Source organism: Talpa europaea, assembly GCF_964194135.1.
Source record: "Talpa europaea genome assembly, chromosome: 9".
Lineage (NCBI taxonomy): Eukaryota > Metazoa > Chordata > Mammalia > Eulipotyphla > Talpidae > Talpa > Talpa europaea.
In genome coordinates this window covers 27,972,200-27,998,385 of record NC_140076.1, presented here as the reverse complement: position 1 = coordinate 27,998,385, position 26,186 = coordinate 27,972,200, and the positions used below count along the sequence as shown (strand labels likewise).

The following is a 26,186-nucleotide window of genomic DNA, read 5'->3' as shown; positions in this document are numbered from 1 at the left end:
CTGCTGCCATCTTGCCAGACTATTATTTATTAGAATACACTCTTTGTTCTCTTCTCTTTATGAGATGCCAATTATCCTTACGTTGCCTTTCCTAATGAAGTCAGGTAGTTCTCATAGTGTTTCTTCACTTTAAAAAGACATTTTATTTCTTTTTCTTCCACCTGAATTATTTGCAAATCGCTATCCTTGAGCTCATAGATTCATCCCTTCAATTGGTCTGTTCTCCTTTCTTAGCTCTCTCTAGAGCTCTTGATCTCGTTTATTGAATTCTTTACACTCTGAATCTCTCTAATTTTCTTATTTAAAGGCTTCAAGTTAGAGTTTTTGTTCACTCATTTTACTTATGAGGTCATCATTTTGTTTTTCTGAATTTTGTAATATTGCTTGGTTACCTTTTCTGAATTCTCTTGTACCACTTTGATTTGCCTTTCTGATTTTTCTTCTATCTCTTTGAATTTCTTTATTATAACAGTTTTGAACTCTGATAGGGAAATGCAAATGTCTTTGTGGTTGGATTTTGGAGTTTTTCTTTCCTCATAATCCCATATTTTCTTGAAACCTTAAATTGCCATGTATTATACTTTTTTATCTGTCCATTTTGCTACTTTAAATTTCTCTGGTTTTTAAAAAATAACTTGAAAACATTGAATCAGCACCCCATTTGAATTATTTCTGATTTTTCCAATAGTTTTATATATATATGTATAATTACTAGTTCACCTTTACAAATTATTTAACTGAGTCATGATTAGCATCACACAAGTAGCAAGTGTGATTCACACCCAATTCTTTATAGTCTGTGGTCTTTAATTCTGAGATTATAGCAAATTCAAATTAGTTTGGGTCCAGCCTGTCTCCATTTACTCCCTTCAATTCTTACTTTATACTACAGAACTTGTTCATGAAGAAAGAATGCAACTCAAGGGTCTCTCCTAATGTAGTTACTGGAGCATTTTAAAATTGTAGAGATTAGTTTGTCAGCAAGTCTGAAATAATCTGAGCTTTCTTGACTGAACAACAGACTAGTTTCCAGCTCCCTGTTATTTATTCAGGAGTTAGTGGTGAAGTTACCTTTCTTGAGCACTGAGGATGAATGAAAGTGAAGAAAATGGAAACGATCCTCCTTCTCATGGAGCTTGGCTAGTTGGGCAGACATTAAACAAATACATAAAAAAGATGTATACAACGTGTTATTATATGACGATGTAGCAGATTGAGCTGGGCAGAGGGGAGCAAAGAGAAAAAAAAAAGACCTAATTCAGACTGGAGGCAGGGGATCAGAGAATTCTACCAAAAAAAATACACACAAAAGTGTTTTATTTCCTAGAATGCAAGGTGCTAAATCCTCCAGAACCCGACGATGGGACAGCCGCCGAGGGCGTGAGATCTTGGCGCCTCATTGTCCAGGCAGGGCTGGTGCGTCTCTGCTTGGCTCTGGAGGGGACCGCAGACTGTATTTTGCCTTGATGTGGTGTGAGAATTTTCATGAGTCGAACTTTCCGATTGTCCCCTACTGTCTTCCTAGCATCTTTCTGCCCATCCCTTCGCCCGCTCCTTAGTTCTGTCAGTCTATCACGGGAGCCGGGCTAGGGATCTTCCCTCTCCCGGTGCCCGCAGCCGCACTACTCCTTCAGGGACGCGGCTCCCGGACGCTCGGCGGCCGGACCATTTCACTTGGCCTCAAGCCCCCCCCCGCCCCCCCGCCCCAGCGGCAGGTGGATCGGGGCGCGCAGCCTGGCGAGGGAACCCCGCGCTCCTCTCCCCCCAGCGGCCGCCGGCCCCGGCGCGAGCGCTCGGTGCGCGCTCCGGGCTGTTTGCGCCTGGCGCGCGCCGCCGGCCCGCGCTCGCTCCCGCCCTCTTCCAGCTCTCGGCGGCCCGGACAGCGCGCGCCGCCTCACGCCCGTCCTCAGGCCGCGCCCGTCGGCCCTCGCGGCGCGCGCGCCGGACCAGCCCAGGCTCCCCACTCGGGCCGGCGGGCTCGCGGGTTTGCTCGCCCCGCCCCTCGGCGCCGCAGCTGGGCGCTTGCGCGGGGCGCGTGGCCGTGGCCGGGGTCTCCGCCGCAGCCGGTGCCGCCGCCTCAGTCAGTCAGTCAGTCAGTCCCCAGCAATGGCGGAAGGAGGTGAGCGAGAGGAGCTGCTCTCGCCGCCGGTCTCCCCGGCCAAGCGGCTCTGCTCGCGGCTCAGCCCGCAGGCTCTCCACCCTCGCGGCTCTCCGGGGGCCGGCGGCGGCGGGGCGGGGGGAGTCGGCGGCGGCTGCCTGCCCCCCGGGGCCCGCCCCCACCTGCAGCCCGAGTCCTTGCTGGACTGCGCCGCCAAGACGGTGGCGGAAAAGTGGGCGTACGAGCGGGTGGAGGAGCGCTTCGAGCGGATCCCGGAGCCCGTGCAGCGCCGCATCGTCTACTGGTCCTTCCCGCGGAGTGAGCGGGAGATCTGCATGTACTCCAGCTTCCAGTACCGCGGCGGCCCCGGCGCCGGCGCGCCTGGCGGCGCCGTGGGGGCTCTGCCGGCCGAGGAGGGGCCGCCGCCACCCCCCGGGGCCGCCGCTCCGGCCGGCCCCGCCCCCGGGGCCGCCGCGGCGGGGGCGTCTCCCGGGCTGGGCGCCGCGGCCGGAGGGGCCGGCGGCGGCGGCGAGGGGCTGCCCTTCCGCCGGGGCATCCGACTGCTGGACAGCGGCTCCGTGGAGAACGTGCTGCAAGTCGGTAGGTGCTCGCCGGGCTTCGCGCCGGCCCCCCAGCTTCTCTCCCGCAGGTGCCGCTGTCTGCACCTGGGCCGAGACCCGGGGGTCCCCCCAACTCGCGTCCCCCTGCCGAGGGACAAACAAGTCACAGAAAAAACTTTTCCCAACATTGCATTCAGGTCCACTGCTGCTCTTTCGCCCCCTGGCCCTCTGTCCTTATTTCTTTTTGTTTGAAGAGCGACTAGGTCTCTTTTTTAACTCTTCATTCTGCTTCCCACACAGCAGCGAAGCGGCATGGGGAGGTTTGTCTTTACGGGTGTAATAATTTCGGAAATGCATTTTTCTAATTTAAGTTTGGAGAAGAGAGAAATGGTAGTGAATCTGGAGCAACGGGCTTGCGGGGAACGTTTGAGGGACAGGCTGTCAAACGCAAGCTATAGTCTTAGCAGGTTGAAACTGGGTGTAATTAACTTTAAAATTGGAAAAGCCCCAACAAAATATTGTGCATTTCAGACTGTTTTCATTGTCTGCTTTTAATACCTTTTCCCCCGGACCGGTGATACTTGGGAATCTAGGCTGCAGACTAACAATAACCGAAGATGGAAATGTGACAGCTTCTCTTCTCCACACCCCCACCAAGGGGAAAAAAAAAAAAAAAAAAAAGCCATACAATCTGGAGTGGGGGTGGGGTCTGTCTTCCTTGTCAGACTGGGGTAAATCAAAAGCTGGTCACGTTGGGTATTTCAAATGCCTCTCATTTAACAAGTCTTCGTATTAGCTATTGTTTTATCTTTCTGTTTGTGGGAAAATGAAAAATAATTTCTTTTTCTTTTACTCCTCCAGGGCTTCTAATCAGTTTGTTACTCTTATTAAATATGAAAATACAGGACTCCTGATTTGTTGAATCAGGAGAAAGAGAAATGACATTGTTTAACATTGACTTGCAATTTGGAAAATTAAAACACTGATTTTTTTTTTTTTCCTATTTGGCCTATTATAGCATTCTGGAAGTGCACATTATCTATGCATTTTATTGTACAGTATGGGCTCATTTATTGAAAAAAAGTGATTTTTGAAAGGAGTTTAAGAGAGGTTGGTTTAAGAATTAGACAAGCACAGGAACACACATACACAGGCATCGTCAACATCTAACTGTCTTCTCAGATCAAATTAACACATTTAAATTTTTCCCTTTTAAGAGTAGTACATTGGGTTTCATATAAAGTAATCCACTTCTGAGTATTGAGAAACATGGAATCTGTTTTCTTTTTAAAACAACAGTATACCACAATTGTAAATTTATGTAGTACCAGAATACAGTGACAATAGGTTGAAAAAGTTCTGTTTATTTGAAAGAGTCTAGTCCTTTGTGTATTTGTGTATTTTTTGAAAGACTGAATGGTGGAAACATAATTAAGGTATACAGCTTTAATAATGAAGTCATGACAATAAATGTTGGCATTTCTCTAATACTCTGTTAACTTTATTCTTTGTGTGAGTTCAGATCAGTTACTTTTTAAGATTCTTATTTTAATATTTTAAATTGAAAAGTATCGATTTAAATATTTATTTTGTAGTAGGAGATGAATTTGAAAGAATTTTCAAACTTGAGGGGGCAAATGAGGTCGAGGAAGAATTTTAAAAAGGTACATATTTTGAAAGTGACCACACAGTCAATTTACAAATGAAATCAGCTTTTGTGGGTCACTCAGGTCATGTTTAAATCACATTTTTCTTTTATGATAGTTGACATGCTTATTGGGGTGATGAGCTCTTGTGTGGTAGTTTTGGGGACTGGAGAAAAGACGTATAAGACTATTTTTTGATTTTCCTTTTGGATGTTGTGGATAAATGTAGGAGAATGAATTAATCACTTTTAGGTAATGCTATTTGAGAACCATGAGCTGACTAACCTTTATTTTTCTGACCTTAATTTATGCTATGCTGTATGGAAGAGGATATTCCATTATGTATCATTTGAGTCCTGTATCTTGGCATGAATCACCTTTTAATATGTAAAATCAGAGAGTCATCCCTCATGTGTTATTACTATTTTTTTTTATTGATGACGATTAATGAGATTATTTTACATATTTGTCTGTTTTTTCACAATATAGGAGTTCTCCCCTCAGGTGTGGTCACCATAGTTTTCCCACCACCAAGGCATCCATAGTCCACCATTGACCTCTCCTTTCACTGCCCCCCCACCATCTTTTAAACTTAATATTGTGAGTATGTCACTTAACCCAGATGACAGGTTTTATAGTGTATTGCTAGAAGAGAGAAAATGATTTCTGTATAGCGAGGTAGTAATGATTAGTTCTTCAGTTTATAACTTCACTTTAAACTCAATTTAATTACTAAGTGGTGCTAATTAAAAATTCTGTATGTTTCCAAGTCATCATTGTAACCTTAGAATTGCGAAGTTACTGAAAACTGATGCTTTAGAAAGCATCAAGGTAATGCTTTAGAAAAGTTAGGGTATTTCTGTATAACAACATCCTTTTAAAGTAAAGATTCACAGGGGGAATTAAATGAAGAAAAAAGGTCAAGGCATAAAATTTTTTTTTTCAAAGATTTATTTATTTATGCATACAAGAGCTGGGATACAGGCCAGAGATGCAGGGGGTGAGAGGATTCACCGGAGACAGAGCGGGGAACAGAACAGGCAGACTGAAGAAATACACTGCTGAGGGGAGCAGCCAGTGAGACGGGAGAGGTCTGCTGTGCCATGTGGGTTGTGCCCTGGCTGGCCGGGGATTGTACTCGTGCTGCAGAGGCTGCAGATTGCTTTGTAATGTGGTGTTTAACACCTGGCGCCACCAGGGAGGCCCCAAACCATAAAATTTAAAGAAATTTAAAGATTAAGAAAGATGAAGAATATAGTACAACATGAAACAAAACATTTGAAGCACAGTGAACTAAACAACATAAAAACTTGTTTGAAGAGTAGGTATATTTGATAGCTTCTGATTACTTTCCACATAGAATCTGGTATTAGTAATTATGGATTGGCCGAACAGCAAATAATCTATAGAAAGCATCAGATTTTGAATAAGAACTAAAACTTTCCTGGCTTTATGTAAACTAATGAGAACTATAGGTTGTTATGCTCAATGAATACATTACTTTTACATAAGAGTGGTGAATCAGAACTATTGTTCCATTTAAAAGGGGAAATTTATAAGTTAGTCTTTTCTGGGACATCTGTAAGTTTGAAGCTGTGTGAATGGATTTACAGTATAATCTCTCAGTATTATGAAGGTAATAGAGTTCAGATTTAAGCGTTTGCATTTTTAACCTGTTTAAGAAATTCATGGAAACAGCGGTGGTATAAACCTTGGGAAAATACTTATTTAGAAGTCTGCAGATGGTATAAGAATGGGACAACTTTAATTTACTAATAATTTTATGATGTTGGCTCTTTTTGCTATCCATCATGTTTTAAGTTAATTTCTGTATTTGGTGGACTTTAAAGGAGGTTGGTGCCTTCTCAGCAAAATCAGAATTGACTGAGAGAAGAGAAGCATCAACAGATTTTCTCTCTTTAATGCAGAAATATATCAACTATTATATGTATTATTTACATTTTTGGAAATTGGGTAAACACATACACGGGCCTTCAGTGGTGGTATATCTTACTTGTAAATATTTACCTAGAGCATTTCTAAAAACCCCGTATTTTTAGTCTATATATTTTCTAATAAGTACATAATTTGTCCTTGGATTGTCTTCAAGACTAGAACCACAATGCTAAGTACTACCTTATGAGTAGGAAGTATAACACAAAGTCAGTAATAAAAAGGTCCATTTCAGGAAGTTATACATAACTTAAATATCAAGTAATTAGTTTTAAATTATAAGCACTGAATACATATTTGAGGAATTCTTCTATAGGACAGCTTTGGTGAAATGCAGCAGTGCCAAGTATTATAGTTATTGATACACATATATATATTTTATTTTGATATATATCATGTGGGGGAACAAAGCATGTTCTTCACCTAAAAAGCTCTATAACATTGTATGTAATTTAGTTATGAAATAATAAAACTTCATGTGGGAAAAAATAGCTTAATTTATATTTAAGATGTTTCAGCCAGAAGGCAGCTGTGTACCTTTAATGGATAAATGATAACATTTTTTAGGATAGAAACATAACCAAATTTTAACATCACAGTTTTCTAAAGCACCCCTTCTACCCCAACACATTACACACACACACACACACACACACACACACACCTTAATGTTCAATAAATGTTGAAGAGTGAAAGTTAAGAATGGACTTCTGTGTTATTAAAAAAAAAGAGAGAGAGAGGCCTGAGTTTTTAATTTGACTGTGGTATTAGATAGATGTGGAGAAAACCCCGTGATTGTGCATATAATAAACTGATAGTATTAAGTAGGATGAGTATTATAACATATATGTATCTCTGTGTTGACCATCTGCTTTGTGTGAAAAATGGTGGTTTATTAATTTCGTCAAATGAAAGCTTTTAATGAATTCTTCTTGAAGGTGATTTTCTCAAGGGTAGAGCTTTAGATTTTAATGAACAAACTGAAGATAATGGATTTTATTTTAGAGGTTATCTCTATTGTGGGAATTAAGAAATATTGAAGTGTGAGTTCAAAGTCTGAATTTTGAAGTGAAAAGAAAGAAAATTTATTTATGCCTATGTGAAACAATTTCATTTCTCTTAGTTACGAAACAATGGCTGTTAAAAATTAATGCTCAATATCCTATTATGGTGATGGCTATATGAATCTATGTGTATATACACATATACATATATATGTTGAAATGTATAGCAGTATACCCCACGATATAATTTCCTGTATTTTACTTTAGAAGATAATTTTAAAAAATTAAGACATTAATGTGTGAGAGCAATACTGAAAATGCTGATTTAGTTTCCTATGGCTGCTGTAACAACTTGCCACAAATTAGGTAACTTAAAACCACAGAAATTTATTATCTTAATGTTCCAGAGATTAGAAATCTGAAAACAAGTTATCCACAGGGCCATGCTCCTTCTGAAACCTATAGGGGAATCTGTCTTTGCCTCTTCATAGCTCTTGGTAGTTTGCTGGCTATCTTTGGCATTGCCTTACTTGAAACTGCATAACTCCAATCTGTTTTCTCTGTCACATAGCATTCTTGTATGTGTCTATGTCTTCAGATGGCTATTTTATAAGGATAACAGTCATATTGAAGTATTAAAAACATTTAACATTTTTAATACATGTGGAACTTTTTAAAACAAATAAGTGGTTATTTAAAAGTTAAACCTGCTACTCTTTATAAAAAAGGATGACTGCAATACAATACTCACTGTATACATGCATGGATGAACAGCTTACTGTGGGATTATTTTTTCATGGATATTGTTTATAACACACACACATCTTTAGAAATAGGTAACCCTGGAAATATATGAACCATATCTTCACCTCTGTTTCCAAACCCCAAGTTAATATGTTTTAGATTTAGTATTTGATATTAGAAATAGATTATTTTTCATCCCAGATTACTTTTATGTGATTTTTATTTTTTTACCTTGTGGGTTATTTATAGGCTAATTTCTTTTCTGACATAGGCAGCATCCGTCTTGGCCACTTTTAGCCTCTCATCAATCTTATGCCAAGGAAATCACACTCACTTAAATATTAGCTTTAGCATTATGTTGTCTTATGCTAAATTACTCTGATACTTTTCATAATAGTATATAAGTCAACTGATTGATTTTTGGTTCTCAGTATTGAGAAAAATTGTTCTCCCCCTTACTATGTATAATGTGACATGCCTTAAGTTGATAATCATTAAATGTTTATAGAATGAATGAGTAAATTATTACATAACTTTTAAAATATTTATGTAGTATGGATGTATTTCTTGATTTATATGTAACTGGAGCCTAAGAAATATACTGGCGTTTTGTAATATCTGGATGTTTCTGACCTTTAAAACATTACATAGTTGGGCCTCCCCGGTGGCGCAGGGGTTGAGTGCTGGGTTGCAAAGCTACCCGCAGCCTCTGCAGCGCCGGTTCGATCTCCGATCGCCGGCTGCTCCCCGGCCCCCCCCCACCCCCCCAGGAAGGTCCCACATGGCCCCCCGCATCCCCCCAGGAAGGTCCCACATGGCGCGCAGACCTCTCCTGCCGCCCGCTGCTCCCCTCAGCAGTGGACTTCGGTCCTTCTGCCTGCTCTGCTCCCTGCTCTGGCTCTGGTGAATTCTCTCACCCTCCTGCGCTTCTGACTGTACCCAGTGCTTGTATAAATAAATAAAATAAAATAAATCTTTAAAAAAAAAAACATTACATAGTTAATAAAAATACCCCGAAACTTATTTTTAACCAATTCTTGATTTGTTAATTGAACTAACTTTTAGTCATTTGTTTCATGTAAAACTCAATATATTGTTTATTTGGTGGAAAATTTTCCAAAATAATTTATATTTTCCTACCTTAGAATACAAAGTGGGGTTGGACCCTGAAACCTAAGCTTCTAAGAACTATATTATGTTGCCATATTTACATAGGTGTGAGGTTATATATTGAGTGAATACTTGCCTTTAAGAGTTTCTCTGAAATCTTTTTTTGAAAAGTTTGCTTGTTTACGTATGTTTTTGTACATGTTTTTGATCATTTGCTTGTTTCTCATAATGGAGTGATGAATTTGATATTCATGGAAGCATAACATTGTTACCTTCTTTCAGAATACACTACTGAATCAAAAAATGAAGTACTCTTCTTCTTGGTGGTTTTCTTGCTTTTGGAAGTTATCTGAATACTCATCATTTAGTTTTTAGGGAAATGCATTTTAAAAAGCAAAAACATACTACTAGTATACATTCAACAAAATGACTTAAGAAAAAAGACTGATAATATCAAGTGCTAGCAAGAATGGAACAACTAAAATTCTCTTACATTGCTGATAGTCACTTTGGAAAGCAATTTCTTATAAAATTAATCATACAATTAATCGTACACTTAATCATAAGAATCATCAACCCTATTCCTAAGGGATTTACTTTAGAGAAATGAAAACATGTGTTTATAAAGATTTGAATTTTAGATACTTAGAACAGCTTTATTCAGAATAAACTTGAACTGGAAACAAACAACTGTTGGATAGCCATATAGTGGAATACTATTCACCTATAAAAAAGAAAAATTAGCAATAGCTAAGCATTATGTGAAGTAAAAGAAGCCAAACCAAAAAAGAGTACATGCATGTGAAATTTTTGAAAAGCTCATGTTGTTGTGGCAAAAAGTAGACCAGTGGTTGCTCAGAGAGAAAGGAGTGGGATATGAGGAAACTTATTTGGGTGATGGAAATGTTCTATATCATGATTATGGTAGTAGTTACATGGCTGTATTCACTTGTCAAAATTTATCGAATTGTATACATAAAATTGGTAAATTTTATTAAATATAAATTATACTTCAAATTTTTTATTTGAAAAGAATAGTGGTTCCAATCTTGGTTTCACATTAAAATAACCTGGGGAAATTTTTTAAAGGACTAACCCCAAATTAATTAAATTAGAATCTGTTGAGAATGAGGACTGAGTTTCAGAATTAAAAAAAAAAAAACTTCCTAGTTATTTTTATATATAACTGAGGTTTAAAAGTATTGCTCTAGAAAAATGATCACCTTTATTAGGTTATCAGCATTTTAAACTTACTGTAGGTAATCAAAGCATTATGATTTATTACGCAAATGCTATGGACCATGTCAATTTTCTTAGCTCTATTTCAATCTATTTATTTTATATTTTAAAATGACAGGTTTATTAAGAAAAGGATTAAAGACAGAGAGGCTTCAATCTATTCTTTTACCTGTCTTTAGGTTTATTTATTTATTTATTTTTTGCAATTCTCATATTAATTTATTTTTTTAAAAAATATTTTATTTTATATAATTCTTGCATCATTTTTCATTTTTGCACAATGTATGCATTTTCATTTTGGTTATATTCCCCATACAGTTGCACCCTCCCCTTATTTTGACCCAGTCCTTCTCCCCGCCCCTGGATCAAGAAGATGTGGTACATATACACAATGGAATATTACTCAGCAATCAAAAAAGATAAACACATGCAGTTTACAGCAACATGGATGGAGCTAGAAGGGATCATGCTCAGCGAAATAAGTCAGAAAGAAAAAGAAAAACACCGGATGGTCTCACTCATAGCAGGAATTTAGGAAACCTAAATAAGGGACCAGGAAAAAGACTAATTAATACAAAGTAAAAATCAAAATCAACAAGCAACTATAAACCTGTCTTTAGGTTTATTAATGAATTTCAAGGAAAATTATTCTTTTACTACTTAAAGAGTGTCTCTATGTTTTGGAAAGGTCTTATGCAAAAATATATAAAATCTTTGTAATTGTCATCAAAAGACATCATCAAAAGACACTTGTTTAAATGTAATTCCAATGTATAATTTTCTTCTTTTTTTTCCTTTTGTTTTGTTTTTTAAGATTTATTTATTTTTATTTATCTATACAAGCACTGGGCGCAGTCAGAAGCGTGGGAGGGCAAGAGAATTCACCAGAGCCAGAGTGGGGAGCAGAGCAGGCAGAAGGAGCGAAGTACACTGCTGAGGGGAGCAGCGGGTGGCAGGAGAGGTCTGCGCGCCATGTGGGACCCTCCTCCGGTGGTCGGGGAGCAGCTGGGGATCGAACCGGCGCTGCAGAGGCTACGGGCAACTTCACAACCCAGCGCTCAACTGCTGCGCCACAGGGGAGGCCCAATTTTCTTCTTTTTTTAAGGATTTATTTATTTATGCATACAAGAACTAGGGTATAAGTCAGAGGTGTGAGGCGGTGAGAGGATTCACCAGAGAGAGTGGGGAGCAGAACGGGCAGATCTACTGAAATACACTACTGAGGGGAGCAGCAGGTGAGGCAGGAGAGGTCTCCTGTACCATGTGGGTTGCTTCCTTGCTGAATGGGCATGCAATTCCTGCTGCAGTGGCTGCGATAGCTTGATAGTACTGTCTTTAATCCCTGTGCCACCAGGGAGGCCCCTATAATTTTCTTCATGTTTGTTCATTTATAAAACTTAGATGGAACATTTTCAGTGTTTTATGCAAAATAGAACATAACTTCTATATTTAAGGAGTGCTTGGTTTAATATAGGATACATATATACAATAGCTTTTTACACAATGCTTTGTAATAGAGATATGGTAAGGATGCAAAGAGTAAGAAGTCATTAACTGGAGAAATGTGGACAACTGAACATGTTACTCTATTTTAATATAATTTCAATTATAAGAAATATTAAAATGTTTAATGTTACAATAAAGATTGAAAAAATTATTTACCACTTAAAAATTAGATTAACCCTTCATGAAGTTCTGTATTGACAATTCTATGTCCTGTGATACTCTCATCCATAGTTGATTCAAAGGAGTAACATCAGTAGGCAGGAAGATAACAAAAATGTTACCAGATATTCTTTCTCACAATAGAGATTTCTGGCTTTAGAATAGCTTTGTTCTCTTCAAATAATCCTTTCTGAATTAAAAAAAAAATGTTGCTTCTTTTAGGTACCAGTATATGATAGAGCTAATCAACAAAATAGATTTTGGCCCATGCATTCATTATCTTGTGGCAACAGGAAAATTTGTTAAGTCTTTGAAAGCCTTGGAGATAATTGCATTTTTTCCCCTATTCATTTATGGTTTTATTGAATGGATGTTGCATCATTAATACATTCAGGAAAAGTCAGCCTGTTTTATTATGCTTAAGACTATCAACATCTGATAAACTGACATGACTGGCAGATATCACCAACATGCATTGATGTCATTAACAATATAAATTCTGTACCCTCATTATGATTCTCTATTGTGGAAAAAGTCCTTAATTTTGCCAATTTTGTCTTTCATTCAATATTACATTATTGGATTCTTTGGTATATATTTACTTATATCTAAAATATAATCTCATGTTGCATGATGCAAATTATGTAATATGATAATATTATATATTATCAACATATATGAAGGGACTATGGAGCAGGTTGCCTCAGAATTCTGGTGCCTCATTATGTCTGTTTCTCCAACTGTATATGGATAGAATAATGGTAACAATGCTTGTTTTGAAGACTAAATTGGTTTGCATGTAAAGCATTTTGAGGAGGATCTAGCACTTACTATCTAAGTGCTATGTACATATTTACCATGATTATTATTATTATAGCCTTTACCAAAATTATTGAGAGAATCCTGTATTTGTTACCTTTCCTTTTTAAATCTCATCTCAGAAGCCTTTTATTTTTTAATTAAAATTTCATTGATTAACAATTCATCTATAAAATGACACAATTTTGGGAGATACAACTTCACACTTAGATTTGTGCACTTCCTTCACCATTCGCCACCACCGAAGCCCAGTTTCACTGCATTATTACAGTTACCCCCACCTCTACCTCCTCTTCCCTCTCCTCTTCTTCTATGGTAATCACCATTTTTTTTCACACTCAAGAGTTATTTTTTTGTATTTGTTGGATGCTTTCTTTGGCTGTTTATATACCACAAATGAATGAAACCACCAGTCATTGTCTTTCACTTTCACAATGTCTTTTACTTAGTACAGTCACCTCAAATTCCATCCATATTGTCACAAAAGGCACAATTTTATCTTTTTAAAAATAACCTAGTAGTAGTCCATTGAATATATGTACCATAACTTCTTTTTTTTTTAAGATTTATTTATTTATGCATATAAGAACTGGGGTAGAGGCCTGGGGGAGGGGGTGAGAGGATTCACCAGAGACAGAGTGGGGAACAGAACAGGCAGATTGACTGAAATACACTGCTGAGGGGAGCAGCGGGTGAGCCAGGAGAGGTCTGCTGCACCATGTGGGTATCTCCCTGGCCGGGGATTGAACTCGTGCTGCAGAGGCAGCGGACAGTTTCATAGGTGGTATCCTAACCTCTTGTGCCACCAGGCAGGCCCTGTACCATAACTTCTTTATCCAGTCATATGTCAATGAACATTTAGGTTGATTCCATAACTTGGCTAAGTGAATAGTGCAGCTGTGGACACAGGGTGCATATATCTTTTTGAATAATGTTCTCGTATTATTTGGATAAAAACCTGGAAGTGAAATTGCTGGATTATATGGTATTTCCATTTTTATTTTTTAAGGGATCTCTGTACTGTTTTCCATAGAGTCTGTACCAATTTACATTCCCACCAGTAGTGAAGGAGAGTTCCTTTTTCTCTGCATTCTTGCCTTGTCTTGTTACTTCCAGTCTTTTTGATGTAGTATGGCATTCTCACAAGTGTGAGATGATGTCTCTTGGCGATTTTGGTTTGCATTTTCCTTATAATGACGTAGAGCATTTTTTCATGTGCTTGTGGGCTGTCTGTATGTTTTCTTTGGAGAAGTGTCTCTGTTTTTTCTTCTGGTTTTTGTTGTTGAGTTGTGTGAGTTCTTTATGTACTTTGGAAATTAAGCCCTTGTTAGATGTGTGATATGCAGATATTTTCTCTCATCTATCCCTCAGTTTTTTCACCTGTAAAATGAGGACATTATGCTATTTGAGAATGTTTACATCATAGTTAAATAAAATAATGTATTCAAAGTTAGTTTGGAATTTCTTACACATCATAAGAAAACTGAATATTAATTCTTTCCCCTTCCCTTGCCTTTTAGCAATTTATACAGCTATTTTCCTTTTATGAACAAGTGTTTTTAATACAGTGCACCTACTATATTTGTAAACATGTACCTCAGTTTGCAACTGTGAAGAATTAAAAAATGTGTAAATATATTTTGCATCTAAGAATAAATGCTGTGAGGGGAGGAAACAGGATCAAAACAGGGGAGAAAAGGGCACAAGGGACTATGGTGATGGTTCACGGGTGGACTGGTGGTGGGAATTTTATGGGGAATACACAGCGATGTAAAAGATATAAATTAAAAAAAATTTTAAAAAGAATAAGTGGACACTAAAGAATGAAAGTTTTTTTTTTGTTTTAAGGAAGAGAATAATCATTTTTTTTGTCAAACATTTACAGTGTTTTGGGCTCAGAATCTCAATTTTTATATACTTGCATAAATCCATTCTCAAAAATATGCTATGAGAGGTTGACCTAGAGAATATTTGATAATATCTTTTTCTTCTGTTGGTGAAAGTGGATGTTACCTAAGTACTTGAGAAGTTATTCATCCATCATCAAAATCTTCCATTCCACACCTTTCTACCTCCTTTTTGGTGGGTGCAAAACTCACTTCTAGCTTGTTTCTCATCTGATTTTCAAACAATTCATCAGAAACCTCAGTAACATTGATCTTAATTTTAGAAACTTCTACATGAACTAGGAGTCCAACTTCAAAGTTTAATGAAACCAGGTTGGCCATCACTTCCACATCTACACCCTCTATCTATGTTTGATGTTTCTCCCTGATCATATTTTGGATAACTTCTTTTTCAAAGGTGATAAAGTCATTTTGTAGCTCATAAGGATCTTGTGAGCTTCCTTATAGATAAATTTTAAAACTGTCAGTCTTAGGATTCTGTACAAATGTGAATTTCATGTTTGTTTCAGGAACATCCTCTTTAATCTGGTAATTTCTGGTGGCCTCTTGTTTTTCACCTTCAAGCTTTTGGAACTCTTCCTTTAGCTGAATATTTTCCCTTGCAGTTTCATCAGTTAATCTCTTGATTTGTTCATCTTCGTAAATTCTTCATCTGGCTAATGCTCCTTAAAAATTTGATTTTTTGTTTTCTTCATCAGCCAGTATGATTCTCTCGATGTCTGCTCCTTCTTCCCCCAGCTTAGGGAAGTTTAGCCATTATTTATTCAATAATTTTTGTAACCCTTTCTCTCTCTCTTCTTTTCCTAGTATTCCTATAATATGAGTATTATTTTCTTTGATGTTATCCTACAGCACCTTTAAAGTAGGTTTACTTCTTTCATTTTCCTGCTTTGACTGGGTAAGTTCTCTTGCTCTGTCTTCCAGTTCATTTATTGGCTCCTCTGCTTCATTCCTTCTGCTGTTGGCCCCCTTATTGTATTTTTCATTTCTCTCTTTGTATTGTTCAGCTCTGTAATTTATGTTTAGGTCTTTCTTAAATTTGTAGTTCATCTATTTATTCCCTGTTTTGGGAACATCTTTATAACTGAACTCTTTTGCAAGTATTGTTTTCTTTAAGGTTTTTTTGGGGGTTTGGTCTTGTTCTTTGTTTGGGACATGCTTCTCTGTATTAGGCAACTTTACTACCTCTTCTAACCTTGAAGGTTTGGCCTTATGCATGAACATATGCATAAAGAGTCTGGAAGTGGTACCCCCTGACCACTAGAGCCAGGTGCTCAAGATATGTCCCCTATGTGGGTTGCATCCACCTACCTGTTATGTTAGGGCAGCATGGTAGGTGAGGCTGTTGGCCTAGCCATGCTGGGTAGGTAGAACTGTAGGCCAATTGCAGTGTTCTGTTGTGGTGCCGATGTGATGTGTAGCTAAGTTACACTGGGGCCTTGCCCACAGAGAGGGTTCCAAGATGGTGACTGCTACCACTGGTGCTAGCAAGATTTTGTGAGGATGCTAAAATAGTCCCCACCAAGTATTTCCAACCTAGGGTTCATCTGAAAAGTTTTCTACCTTTCAGGCAGACATTATGAGTGGTAAGTAGGTTTCCTTCAACTATGGTTTGGGCCCTTTTCAGACTGGTTTTGCTATAGTAGGTTCCTGAGGGAGTGAGTCTGCATGTGAGCCTTTTAAGGGAAGATTCTCAGTTCCCTATAATTCTTTGGCTTTATTGGATATATTTCCCACTGGTCCTCAATGCCTGAGCTCCAGGAACTCATCTTCATTGCACAGAATTAAAGGTTGGGATGTGCAATAGAGTCCACACACCCCTGTTTCCCCTGACTCTCCAAGAAAAAGTTCTGCACGTTTGAGATTCTTCCCAGCCTTAATGACTATACTGGAGAGTGTATGTCTGTTTCTTCAGCCAGTCTCACTGCTGCTCTTTTGTGCTTTGTTGTGGAAGCTCTGTTTATCTGGTTTTCTGGTCATTTTAGTAAATTATCCCACATGTAGTTGTATGTTTGTTCTGTCTGTGAGAGAAGGTGAGTTCAGGTTCTTTCTGTACCATCATCTTGAATTGGAACTTAAAAAAACAGAATGACTATTACCTTGGCTCCCTGAACCTGTAGATCTAGTCTCAAAAGTGCCATTTCCTAATCTGTTTAGTTGAAATTAAACTTTCCTTCATCTTTATTATTATGTAGTCTTCAGCAATTGTTTATTGGTACCTAGTATGTGTTAGACTCTGGTCTATCTATGGAGATGTGGCAGTGAATAAAGTTCCTGCTTTCATGGAGCATACATTTTATTGAGGGAACATACAGCACATTCTACTTTCAGCTTGTGTTATACTGCTTTGTTACAGGTGTTGTCTTTGCTTCTGATCTGTAAGCACTCTAAGGTGAGGACTGTATCCTATTTAGCATCCAGCACAATACCTACAAAAACTAATAGGTTTCATAATGGACATTTAACAAATGTGGAAACAAATTGAGAACATTATCTTGGTCAGTTCTATGATTATACAGTAGCAGTTCACAGCAATGGCTGCTTTACACTTAAGTTGCATAAGGAGTGTTGGTAAAATACAGATTCTAGAACCCACTCTTGAAAATGTTAGTTAGTTATCATTGGGATGAGGCTCAGCAGTCTGTATTTTTTATAAGCCCTCCAGGTTTAAAGGTTTGGGAACTACTCCATAGCACTTTTTAACACAGTGATTTATATAGAATGTGCTCAGTAGATATTGGTTAAATTGATTTATACATCAGCTTGTTCCAACCATTTTTGGAACTTGTGGGTCAAATTGTATTAAACAGATAAGTTGAATTCAGAATTCCGTGAAAAAGTCCTTAAGCTCAATTTGCCAATATTAGGAAAATGACTAGTATCTATTCTTTATTTTAAAATGCTATTTCTTAACATAGTTTATCCAAGGCGCATACATTTTTGACAAAGCATTGAAAAATTCTGAAATAATTTACATCAAGCTGATAATCTCTTTGAAGAAAAATGGGAATAGCTAGCAACTAAGATGAAATTTAGTTTAATCTGCATTGTTTGAATTATTTTATCATGAGAACCTGTTTATATATTTCTTGTATAATAATATGATTTAAATAAGCTTAAGACAATATGGTTTATTCAACTGTATTTTTTTTTGTCTTTTGCCTTTAGTTAATTGAGTTAGATATTGTCTTACCCTTAAAAGCCTGATTTAGATCATGGATTCTTTTTTTTAAAAAAAAGATTTATTTATTTATGCATACAAACTGGGGTATAGGCCAGAGGTGCAGGGGATGAGAGGATTCACCAGAGACAGAGTGGGGAACAGAACAGGTAGACTGTAGGTCAGGGATTCTTAAACTGCCATCTATAAATGGACTTCAGGAATCCATGAACTCCTGAAATTATTTTCATGTTTTACAAATGTATGTAGACATTTTTTAGAGAAGATGGTCTATAACTTTTGTTTGATACTCAAAGGCATCCATGACTCAAATAATTTCAGGAGCCACTGACTGATGCAGAAGAATCTTTTATTTGATAAAAATTCTTCAATTAATTTCTCTATTGCCTTTAAGGCTTGATGTATATAATGTGGGCTTATTAGACTTTTATTAATCCTTTTTATTTTTCCCATTGTCAGTATGTGAGTAAAATAGTTACTTTATTTTTTTGAAAGGTTGACATAGTTCCACTGCTTGCTACTTCTTGTTAAATATTTCAATTTTGGCATTCCTCATATATTCATCCTGGTCTGCTACTTATCTAAATGCTTCTGTATAAGTTGCTTTTATTATTTTTTTCCTAACATAATGATGGCTTGACATTATTTTGCCATAGACAGCTGAGTTTTAATGATTTGCTCCTGCTGAAATAAAATGATATCCTGTGAGGTTACTGAAAGAATAGGTCATAGCTACTTCGTTATTGAATCTACCTATGGAATTAGAATTTTTAGGTTGTGTCCCCTGGGAAATAGACTCTGAGATGGAGATTTGCTTGCAGAAGGTTTATTGAAGAACAACTCATGTAATGTAGTGAACAAAGCGAGATAAGGAGGGCGGAGAGATTGAACCTAAGCAGTTCCAACAGAGACTTGAATCATTCCTGTTGGGAGCGCTGGAGTTAAGATGACACTTCAGAGTTGTCTGGAATTAGATGTGGGCTGACTTGAGGGGGAGGGATCTGAACCTTGGGTAGGACAATTTCTTTTTATGGTAGACATGGAGATGAAGTACACAATTTCCTTTCCCAGCTGCAGGAAGTGCCTTTAAGCAGGCAACTTCAACTGTTAGCTGGTTCAGGGTCTGCCTCAGCTACAGAGTACTGCTTCATTTGATGTCACATTCTTTTAGAGGCAGCAGACAAATGGCTGAGCAAGGCGGGGGCTGTATAAATGTCCAGTTGCTGTGGTCTTACAGGCAACACTTGCTCCAGAGAGTCATACCTAGTTGACTGAGCTTTTGTCAGGTATGCATTACAGTTTGATTTCTTTTTTTTTTTTTCTCCATCCTGTGAGTGCTTCCTTTCCTTCACAGGTGTTGATGTCTAGTAAGTATCTTGCATCCCAAACTCCATCTCAGTGTCTGCTTTTAGAGAACTCACCCTGTGATACTTTGGCTGAAGGCAGGTAGTGAAGGAAGACAGTTGTGAGCATCCAGTAACCAACTTTCCTGATAAAGGGATGAATGCTTTGATCCTGAGTTTTTTTTGGATTCATTTCATATAGTAAACTTGCCCCATGTGGGAACAACTCCTCCAGCATTTTGTTTGATCTCTTTTCTGGGGGAACTTACAAGCGTAAGATTAGGGCCTCCCTGGTGGTGCATGGGGTTAAGATGCAACAGCTATCTGCAGCCACTGCAGCACAAGTTCGATCCCCTGGTCAGGGAGCTATCCACATGATGCAGCAGACCTCTCCTAACTCGCCTGCTGCCCCCCTCAGCAGTGTATTTAAGTCAGTCTGCCTGTTCAGCTCCCGACTCTGTCTCTGGTGAATCCTCTCAACCCCCACATCTCTGGCCTGTACCCCAGTTCTTGTATGCATAAATAATTTTTTTTAAATAGAGTAAGATTAGAGGGGCCTCCCTGGTGGCGCAGCGGTTGAGCGCTGGGTTGCGAAGTTGCCCGCAGTCTCTGCAGTGCCGGTTCGATCCCTGGCTGCTCCCCGGCCACCGGAGGAGGGCCCCACATGGCGCGCAGACCTCTCCTGCCGCCCACTGGTCCCCTCAGCAATGTACTTCGGTCCTTCTGCCTGCTCTGCTCCCTGCTCTGGCTCTGGTGAATTCTCTCACCCTCCCGCGCTTCTGACTGTACCCAGTGCATGTATAAACAAAACAAACAAACAAACAAACAAATAAATAAATAAAACATGCCTCTATTAAAAAAAAAAAAAGAGTGAGATTAGAGAGTCAATTACAACCTCTGCTACTACAGTTAATCTCTAGATCACCATTGATACTCACTGTCTCCCTCTCCCAACGTCCATTCTAGATTCTTAGCTTATCTCTATACTTGTCTAGAGGCTTACCAGATCGGGAAATTGTCATTACTGAGGAATCTGAGCCTAAGTACCATGCCCTTTATAGACCTTCCCACAGGTATGATGTGGTATCTCATTGTGCTTTTGATTTGCATTTCTCTGTTTTTTTTTTTTTTTTAAAGATTTATTTTTATTTATTTATACAAGCACTGGGTACAGTCAGAAGCATGGGAGGGTGAGAGAATTCACCAGAGCCAGAGCGGGGAGCAGAGCAGGCAGAAGGACCGAAGTACACTGCTGAGGGGAGCAGTGGGCAGCAGGAGAGGTCTGCGCGCCATGTGGGACCCTCCTCCGGTGGCCGGGGAGCAGCCGGGGATCGAACCGGCGCTGCAGAGGCCGCGGGCAGCTTCACAACCCAGCGCTCAACCGCTGCGCCACCGGGGAGGCCCTGCATTTCTCTGTTAATAAGTGAGGATGACCATTTTTCCATGTGCCTGTTGATTATTTGTATGCCTTCTTTGAAAAAGTGACTGTTTTGATCCTCTGCCCATTTTTTAATCAGGTGTTTTATTTTTATTGTTTTGTTCTATGAGTTCTTTGTATATTTTGGATATTAATCTCTTGCCAGACATGTGATGTGTGTACATATCTTCTCCCATTCAATAAGATGTCTTTTCTTTTTGATGCAAATTTTTGTCTCTGTGCAAAAACTTTTTAGTTTGATGTAGTCTTATTTGTTTTGTTTTGATTTTGTTTTTCTTTGGGGTTGATGGTCCAACTGATATTAAGGGAACATATGGCCTCTGTTTTCTGTGTATTTATGATTTATATTGCACAAGTCTTTAATCCATTTTGAATTAATTTTTGCATATGGTGTTAGATACGGTGAAACTAGTGGTCTCCTTTCATCTTTTTTTTGTGTTACTGTCTAGTTTTCCCTACGGCATTGATAGAAGAGACTTTTTGCAATCCATTGCAAACTCTTGGCTCCTTTGTTGCAAATTGGCTTGTCCATATGTATGATCTCAGTTCTGTTCTATTGATCTGTGTATCTGTTTTTATTCCAGTACCCTACTGTTTTATTTTGTTTTAAAGATTTATTTATTTTTATACAAGAACTGGGGTACAGGCCAGAGGCACAGGAGGGTGAGAGGATTCACCAGAGAAAGAGCAGGTAGAAGAACAGGCAGACGAATCGAAAGCACTGCTGAGGGGAGCAAAGGGTGTGACAGCAGAGGTCTGCCGCGCCATGTGGGTTTCTCCCTGGCTGGCCAGGAATTGAACCCGCACTGCAGAGGCTGCAGGCAGCTTCACAGCGCTGCGCTCAACCTGCTGTGCCACCGGGGAAGCCCACCATGCTGTTTTAATCACTTTGTAATGTAGTTTTCAGCCAGGGGACATGTTATCTTATTTGTTCTTTTTTTCTCAAGAAATGTTTTTATTATTCAGGGTATTTTATAGTTCTAAATAAGTTTCATGATTTTTTTTTTTGTCCTGTTCTATGAAGAATACCATTAAAATTTTGATAGAGGGGGCCTCCCCGGTGGCGCAGCGGTTGAGTGCTGGGTTGCGAAGCTGCCTGCGGCCTCTGCGGTGCCGGTTCGATCCCCGGCTGCTCCCCGGCCACCAGAGGAGGGTCCCACATGGCGCGCAGACCTCTCCTGCCGCCCGCTGCTCCCCTCAGCAGTGTACTTTGGTCCTTCTGCCTGCTCTGCTCCCCGCTCTGGCTCTGGTGAATTCTCTCACCCTCCCGCGCTTCTGACTGTACCCAGTGCATGTACAAACAAAAACAAAAACAAACAAGCGAATAAATAAATAAAACATGCCTCTATTTAAAAAAAAAAAATTTTGATAGAGGATTATATTGACTCAGTATGTCACTTTAGGTAATGTAACTATTTTAACGTTAATTTTTCTAATGTATAAACATGGAATACCTTTACATCTCTTTATGTTTTATGTTTCCCTGAACATCTTATGGTTTTTGTATACCTATATACATACAGGTTCTTTTACTTTGGTTAAATTTATTACAAGATATTTAATTTTTTTAAGGTTTATTTATTTATATATACAAGAATTGGGGTACAGGCCAGAGTTGTGGGAGGTGAGAGGATTCACCAGAGACAGAGTGGGGAACAGAACTGGCATATTGACTGAAATACACCACTGAGGGAAACAGCGGGTGAGTTAGGAGAGGTCTGCTGCGCCATATGGGTAACTCCCTGGCAGGGGATCCAACTTGTGCTGCAGAGGCTGCGGATAGCTTCATAGGTTGCGTCTTAACCCCTTGTGCCACCAGGGAGGCCCAGTATTTATTTATTTTTTTTACTTTTTATTTTTTTAATTATTTTTTAAAAATAAATTTTATTTTTATATTCCCCATACAATTGCAATCCCCTTATTTTGACCCCAATCCCTCCCCTCCCCACCTCCCACCCTCCATAGAGTGTCTTTGGTTCATAGTTTTTTGTTGATTTTGATTTTCACTTTCTTATAGTTATTCATTTTCCTGGTCCCTTATTTAAGTTTTCTAGATTCCTGCTATGAGTGAGACCATCCGGTATTTTTCTTTTTCTTTCTGGCTTATTTCGCTGAGCATGATCCCTTCCAGTGCCATCCATGTTGCTGCAAATTGCATGTATTTATCTTTTTTGAATGCTGAGTAATATTCCATGGTGTATATGTACCACATCTTCTTGATCCAGTCATCTATTTTTGGGCATTTGGGTTGTTTCCAAAGCTTAGCTATTGTAAACAGTGCTGCTATAAACATAGGGGTGCAGGTGCTCTTTGGAATGGATGTTTCTGTGTCCTTTGGGTAAATACCTAGGAGTGGAATTGCTGGATCATATGGAAGCTCTATGTTTAGTAGGTCAAGAAATCTCCACACAGCTCTCCATAGTGGTTGAACCAGTTTGCACTCCCACCAGCAGTGCAGGAGAGTTCCTTATCTTTCTCCTAATCTTAGAGGAAAAGCTTTCAAATTTTTGCCATTGAGTAAGATATTGACTGTGGATTTGTCATTTTTGACCTTTATTATGTTGAGGTACATTTCTTCTATATCCATTTTGTTGTGGGTTTATATCACAAAAGGATGTTGAATCTTGTCAGATGCTATTTATGCATATTTTGAGGTCATCATATGATTTTTTCCTTTATTGATATGCATCACATCACATTTATATTGTGTATGTTATCACATTTATTGATTTATGTACATTGAACCATCCTTGCATCTCTAGGATAAACCTCATTTGATAATGGCTTATGGTATTTTTAATGTATTCTTTAATTACTTTGCTAGTGTTTTGTTGAGTTTTTTTGTATTTTTGTTCATCAGAAATCTTGGTCTGTAGTTTTCTTGTTTTGTGATGTCCTTGTTAAGTTTTGGAATCAGGGTTGTATGAGTCATAGAATGTGTTTGAAAATTTTCCCAACATTTCAACTTTATGGAAAATTTTAAGAGGATGGGTATTAATTCTTCTTTATTAATCTAGTGGAATTCACTGGTAATGCTATTTTGCTCTGGGCTTTTGATATTTGCGCAGATTTTGATTACTGTTTCAATTTTGTTACACATGATGGGTCTGTTCAGGTTTTCTATTTCTTCCTGATTCAGTCTTGGAATGTGAACATTATTAATTTATTTTATTTTATTTATTTATTTATTTATTTATTTATTTTTTAAAGAGGCATGTATTTTTATTTATTTGTTTGTTTGTTTTTTGTACATGCACTGGGTACAGTCAGAAGCGCAGGAGGGTGAGAATTCACCAGAGCCAGAGCTTGGAGCAGAGCAGGCAGAAGGACCGAAGCACACTGCTGAGGGGAGCAGCGGGCGGCAGGAGAGGTCTGCGCGCCATGTGGGACCCTCTGTCGGTGGCTGGGGAGCAGCCGGGGATCGAACCGGCGCCTCAGAGGCCGCGGGCAGCTTCGCAGCCCAGCGCTCAACCGCTGCGCCACCGGGGAGGCCCAACATCATTAATTTAAATGATACTTATTAATTTCTTATTCAAAATATAAGCTGAAGTTTTGAGTTTTTACAAAAATAATTGTGTCTTTCTTTTTTTTTTTAAAGATCTATTTATTTATTTATACAAGCACTGGGTAGAGTCAGAGGCTCGGGAGGGTGAGAGAATTCACCAGAGTCAGAGCAGAGAGCAGAGCAGGCAGACTGACAAAGTACACTGCTGAGGGGAGCAGTGGGCAGCAGGAGGGTCTGCGCGCCATGTGGGACCACCCGGCGCTGCAGAGGCTGTGGGCAGCTTCCGCAACCCAGTGCTCAACAGCTGGGCCACCAGGGAGGCCCAATTGTGTCTTTCTTGGTTGTATAAATTTAACCTTAAAATTTAAAGCTTAGTAAATATTGGTATTTAATTTGCATAACAGTGGTAACAACAATATAAATAGCCAGCACATATTGAGCATTTACTATATGCCAGGAACCTGCTAAGTGTTTAACATTCTAGCTTACGTAATGCTTAAAATAATCTTTTGCGATATGTACTGTTATTATCCCAATTGTACAGATGAGAAAAGGGGGCCCATATAAGAAACTTGGCTAAATTCACATAGGTAGTTGGGAGTAGTGCTGAGTTTAGAAGCCAGGCAGTCTGATGTCTGTATTCAAAGTCTTAATCATTATGCCATATTGAGTTATACATTGTGAAAAATAAAATGAATAATATAAGTTAAAAGGCAGGGGAAGTAAGAAAATCAGTTAAATGAAGGCAATTCTATTATGTATGGAAATTATGTTTCCTGTCTACAAATAAAAATATCCAGATACAGATTTTTTAATATAACATCGGAGAAATCTTTATTGACTTTAATAACTTCCGTTCCTTATAAAATTGTATCAATTTTCTTTTTTTTTTTAAAGATTTATTTATTTATGCATACAAGAGCTGGGGTATAGGCCAGAGGTGTGGGTGAAAGGATTCACCAGAGACAGACTGCTGAGGGGAGCAGCAGGCAAGTCAGGAGAGGTCTGCTTCACCATGTGGGTAGCTCCCTGGCCAGCTGGGGATCCAATTTGTGCTGCAGAGGCTTCGGATTGCTTCATAGTGTGGTGCTTAACCCCTTGGGCCACCAGGGAGGCCCCAAAATTGTATCAATTTTCAATAGGTAACAGTGGTTTATAACACTGTATGTGATTTAGGGTTATAGGTTGACACCTCTTCAGATGTGCTTTACCACACCACACCTACTGCCAAAATACCAGTAATCCAATACCATCATCCATTGTTCCACTCTTCCCCTTGTTTTCCATTCCCCACCCTCCCATTCTGGTAGCCTCAATTCTGTAGTCAGATTTCTAGAATCAGATTCCACATTTTTACCTTCTGCATTGTATCACATCTTTTTTTTTTTTTTAAAGATTTATTTATTTATTTATTTATACAAGCACTGGGTACAGTCAGAAGAGCGGGAGGGTGAGAGAATTCACCAGAGCCAGAGCCGGGAGCAAAACAGGCAGACTGACGAAACACACTGCTGAGGGGAGCAGCGGGCGGCAGGAGAGGTCTTTGTGTGCCATATGGGACCCTTGCCCCGCTGCCGGGGATCGAACCAACGCTGCAAAGGCTGCGGGCATCTTCACAGCCCAGCGCTCAACCGCTGCGCCACCAGGGAGGCCCTGGATCACATCTTTAGGGCGCACTTTAAAAAAAAATTAGCTGGTCCTGGACAAGAAAAAGAACTATTGTTGAACCTAATATTTTATTTTATTTATTTATTTATTTATTTATTTATTTATTTATTTATTTTTTTATAGAGGCATGTTTTCTTTCTTTGTTTGTTTGTTTTGTTTATACATGCACTGGGTACAGTCAGAAGCGCGGGAGGGTGAGAGAATTCACCAGAGCCAGAGCGGGGAGCAGAGCAGGCAGAAGGACCGAAGTACACTGCTGAGGGGAGCAGCGGGCGGCAGGAGAGGTCTGCGCGCCATGCGGGACCC

General features: G+C 39.1%; 1 protein-coding gene across 1 annotated transcript in view; it reads left to right on the top strand.

The window, feature by feature from the left end:
• Positions 1–2,106: 2,106 nt before the first annotated feature.
• ZSWIM5 (zinc finger SWIM-type containing 5) overlaps positions 2,107–26,186 on the top strand; it is a gene marked incomplete at both ends in the record, with an annotated part of 128,187 nt that continues 104,107 nt past the window's right edge. The window contains one exon of the mRNA XM_084244169.1: positions 2,107–2,698. Within this exon, the coding sequence (XP_084100295.1) occupies positions 2,107–2,698 (592 nt within the window). The remainder of the gene's footprint in view (positions 2,699–26,186) is intronic.